We start from the raw sequence: 4,828 nt of genomic DNA, 5'->3' as shown, positions 1-4,828 counted from the left end.
AGACAATTGAGATGTTGTAGCATAACCTAAAAAGGGCTGTGCTATCAAGAGAGACCATAAAGAAATATTGAAGAACTGATACAGATTTGTGGGGAGAGGTGGTCCAAAATTAGTCAAGTCTTATAAGCTTGGTTACTAAATTCAAGGTCTCACTTACTTTCATGCAAAGGATTATATTATAGATATTATAGATAAATATTATTATAGATATTTTCAAAGGGTTCACACACTTTTTCCTCCCACTGTATGTTGAGGAAACGAATCCTGTCTAAATAGGGCTTTAACTGCTTATTTTGCTATAACAGTCTTAAGTATGCTTAGTGACTTTTGTTCACTGATTCGTTCAGTGACTCATCTGTAGCTGTGCTTTACAAGGTGGTGACCAGTGACTTTTTGTCTATTATGGGTGAGTCATTGAATTACTCACTCAACAGATTACCAAATATTACTAGGCATAACAGACAAAGTGTTTCAAGCATGCCAAATAGCTCCCCCAGTCAGTCTCAGGATGCAGACTCTATACTTCAAACTCTTTAAATTTACACTTAATTACTATCCAGATTAAAAGAAGTCAAAAGCAGCTGGCTCTCTCATATTAATAAGTGAAACATGTGGTATCTTCCCCTGCAAAGGGTGGAGGGGTGAAAGGTGGAATATCACAGAGGACATCCAACAGAGTCATTAGTCTGATCCATCTTCTACTGCATGCCTGGCAGATGCAAACTACATGTCCTCTTTCCGTCCTCAGCTCATACAATGGATAAACATTAATCTTCTAGTATTCACTGAACTGACTCATCAGGACTGCTCACTTGGCTGTTAACAGATTTCCGTTTCTGGTTCTGTAGTTGTGTACCTCTTGTTTGTTTTAGGAAAGTGAGCATTGAGTACTGTTTGTTCCATTTCTGTGAACTCTTCCACATCAAATTATTATTTTGCATTCATTGCACTATGGTAATCAATTCTATACAGCCTGCTTTTTCCACAGTGTTCCATGTTTGGAGATGCAGAATTTAGTTTAGTACTTTACATCTGGTCAGGAACAGATAATGCTGGTTCGCAATGACCCAGGCTGTCATACAGCATTTAAAAGATAGTCCACCCAAAAATGAAAATTCTCTCATCATTTACTCACCTTCATGCTGTCCCAGATGTATGACTTTCTTTCTTTAGATGAACACAAAGATATAAAAAAAATAATAAAAAAAAGCATATATATATATATATATATAGTCCAAATGATAAGAGAATTTTCATTTTGGGGTGGACTATCCCTTTAAGTGGCCATGTTTTTTGTGACTAGTCTACAACACTATAAAATAAACACAATAACATAATAAAATACAATAAAACACAATAAAATGATTTACAACCACCAAAGAGTTATAGCACCCTCATGGTGATCTTTGCTAGTTTTTCTTAAAGGGGTCAAAGACATCTCAGTTCATCGCAATCTCACAAATCTCTGTTATTATAACACAATAAATATATGCATAATGAATCTTTCATAATGTCTACAATTCATGTGTTATAATGAGAGGATTCGTGAGCACGCAGACTTCAGCACTGCATTGCTCAACGCTGCAAACACGTGTTATAGCCATAGACTGTATAAAAACAGATAATAAAAAAAAGCATATATATATATATATATATATAGTCCAAATGATAAGAGAATTTTCATTTTGGGGTGGACTATCCCTTTAAGTGGCCATGTTTTTTGTGACTAGTCTACAACACTATAAAATAAACACAATAACATAATAAAATACAATAAAACACAATAAAATGATTTACAACCACCAAAGAGTTATAGCACCCTCATGGTGATCTTTGCTAGTTTTTCTTAAAGGGGTCATATGATGCTATTTTATATTAGTTCATGTTGCTTTTGTCCAATAGACGAATAACAGTTTATTTGTTTTAGATATTTTATGTTTAGATATGTCTATTTTTCTATATCCGCCTTCGGTTATTTATGTATCCCAACTAGTTCCCCTGCAAATTGAGCTCATCTGTTTCATTGGTCCAGTATGTGGGAGGAGCTCAGAGAGCACTTTCAGCACTGCATTGCTCAACGCTGCAAACACGTGTTATAGCCATAGACTGTATAAAAACAGGTTATAGCCTAAATAGAAACTCTGCATACGCTTGCATCTGTTAATCGTTTATATTTTATATTAGTTCATGTTGCTTTTGTCCAATAGACGAATAACAATTTATTTGTTTTAGATATTTTATGTTTAGATATTTCTATTTTGTCTATTTTTCTATATCCGCCTTCGGTTATTTATGTATCCTAAGTAGTTCCCCTGCAAATTGAGCTCATCTGTTTCATTGGTCCAGTATGTGGGAGGAGCTCAGAGAGCACTTTGCAGAGGATGCAGGATATGACACCCGTCCAGACATGATGAAGGAGACTTAACCGATGCGAAAGATTCATCATACAACATACATACGCAATATATGGTTATGAAGTTTGTTTCTCTCTCTCTCTCTTGCGTTCTGTCTTTTGCTACAAGTGCGCCATCAGAGATGCCCGCCCGCCTCCGCTCCTCTGCCCATCACTGACTGACGTTATTGCAGACGCTTCCCGGAATGAACAGCAGAATCATCATTCCGTTCCCAGACAGATCCAAGTGGACTCCGAGGAAACTGTAGGCTAGAGCTCGGCTTCGTCATGGCCAGATCCGCGAACAGAAGCGGTAAGGACGGAGACTCAAGGGTATCTGCTCCCGCGGAGAGAGGTGAGATCAGGGAACTGTCCCTGGAGGAGGTGCTGAAGTCTTACGAGCAGCCCATCAACGAGGAGCAGGCTTGGGCAGTGTGTTTTCAGTGCTGCAGAGAGCTGAGAGCGCCGCGCCCGCACACGCAGCCTGGCGAAGAGTTTCTGATCCGAGATCCGTCATCAATAATCCTGCACAGGGACGGGAGAGTCACGGCACATCTGGACAGCAGCGGTAAGGACTCCACATTCATTTAACGAAACTTCTTCAACAGGCTCAAGAAGAAATCGGGTTTAGGAGTTTCTTTCGTCCCGGCATATTTAATTTGACACGCATCCCATTTGTATTCTATCTCTAAATCTATGGTAGCCTAGATGCACGTCCTCCAATGAGATATGACTAATAAAAATGCCGCATTTTTAAAATAAGTCAGGCATTTGATATTTATCCAACACCGAGGCAGCACTTAAATGCATGCGTGATGAGCGTATTTGTTTTAATTCCCATCTAGTCCAGTGAGCAATGGCGTTGTTAAGTTTATATTTTTGATTCCTGAAGCATTTTCTTCAGCTTTGATGCATTTGATGCCGAAGCTTTTGTGTTCTTTGTAAACACTGTTTTTGAATTTGATTTGTGATACAATGTGTTAAACAGAGGTAAAACTCGGCTGCCGTTGTCTAGAATATTTCTGCATTGGCCTGACGAAATGTATCTGCAGATGGCGCTGCAGTGTGTATTTGTAGGCCTAACCCTCACGCTATACTCTTTACAAAACATGCTGACACGTGCGTGGATTCACTGTTTTGGAAGTGAGGCAGAGGACAGACAAAGGATGCTCTAACGTTTGCCTTTTACATTGTATTTTAGTAGGATTTTTTAATGACGACATAGATATGAGAAATAATTTCACACGAGCACAACTACATTTGCAGTTCAGATCTCTGAACAATTTGTTTGGAAAAGATTAAGTACAATTTTCTACAGTTTGCACAATAACTAAACGCACATGGCTTCCCGATCAAAACAGCTGATTCTCAGTGAAATCGTCATACTCTTCACTTTTAAACTTTCTGTCATTGTGTGAGCCATCACATGCAAAATGATCCAAAATCTCTCAGAAATGCATGTATATTCAACAAATTTTTATGACTTGGAATGTTTATGATACGTCAGCTAAATTGGCAAATGCACTGCCATAGAAATGAAATAGGAATCACAATTTTACAAATCCACCAGTCAAGCTTGGAACTCCAAAGAGAAAGGAAAAAATGAAATTGCATCATATGACCCCTTTAAAGGACACCTATTATGCCCATTTTTACAAGCTGTAATATAAGTCTCATGTGTCCCCAGAATGTGTTTGTGAAGTTTCAGCTCAAAATAGCCCACAGATCATTTATTATATCATTTTGAAAATGCCTATTTTGAGTGGAAGCAGAAACACGCTGTTTTCGTGCATGTCTCTTTAAATGCAAATGAGCTTTTCCAGAATAGGGCGGAGCCTTTACAGCTCATACCTCAAATACTCTGCCAAAAAACATCTGTTTGGTTTTGATTATCATGTCTATTGCGCTGAAATTTTGTGTTTTAAAGCCATATCAGATTTGGTTTCTTATATAGTGTTTTCTGAGCGCACACATCCGAAGCACGCGCACAGAAAGCGGCATGTGAGTATTAAACTAAGTTCTCTTTCATGTCTTATTGAGCTTAAACGGTCAAATACACACACGGTTATGTTAAAAAACACATTACAAAAACACAGTTTGTCATGTCTTTGAAGGTAAACAGCTGGGGAAAAAAATCATGTTTATAGTAGATGTGTGTATTAAGTGACAGCAGCATAATATACACCTATACTGCTGTCTATGCTGTTAATATGACAAGGAATCACAATTTTACAAATCCACCAGTCAAGCTTGGAATATATTTATGGATCTTGCCTGAATGTCATTTAGACTTTTTATAGTTTTTATAAGTTTCATTAACTTTACCTACTGTTGAAATCTGCATTTAAAAGGCTCAGTATGATAAACAATAGCATTCAGTTAGACAAAACATATCAATGTATAATTGTAGCAAATAACTGATTTGACCAGTGCAGT

General features: G+C 37.6%; 1 protein-coding gene across 1 annotated transcript in view; it reads left to right on the top strand.

Annotated features, from left to right (window-relative positions):
• The first annotated feature begins 2,379 nt into the window (after positions 1 to 2,379).
• spire2 (spire-type actin nucleation factor 2) overlaps positions 2,380 to 4,828 on the top strand; it is a 29,396-nt gene continuing 26,947 nt past the window's right edge. The window contains 1 exon segment of the mRNA XM_016552598.1: positions 2,380 to 2,960. Within this exon segment, the coding sequence (XP_016408084.1) occupies positions 2,681 to 2,960 (280 nt within the window). The 5' untranslated portion in view covers positions 2,380 to 2,680.

The sequence above is a fragment of the Sinocyclocheilus rhinocerous genome, unplaced genomic scaffold, assembly GCF_001515625.1.
Source record: "Sinocyclocheilus rhinocerous isolate Xijiao unplaced genomic scaffold, SAMN03320098_v1.1 scaffold1366, whole genome shotgun sequence".
NCBI lineage: Eukaryota > Metazoa > Chordata > Actinopteri > Cypriniformes > Cyprinidae > Sinocyclocheilus > Sinocyclocheilus rhinocerous.
The sequence above is the reverse complement of the archived record's forward strand: the minus strand, read 5'-3'. Positions and strand labels throughout refer to the sequence as shown.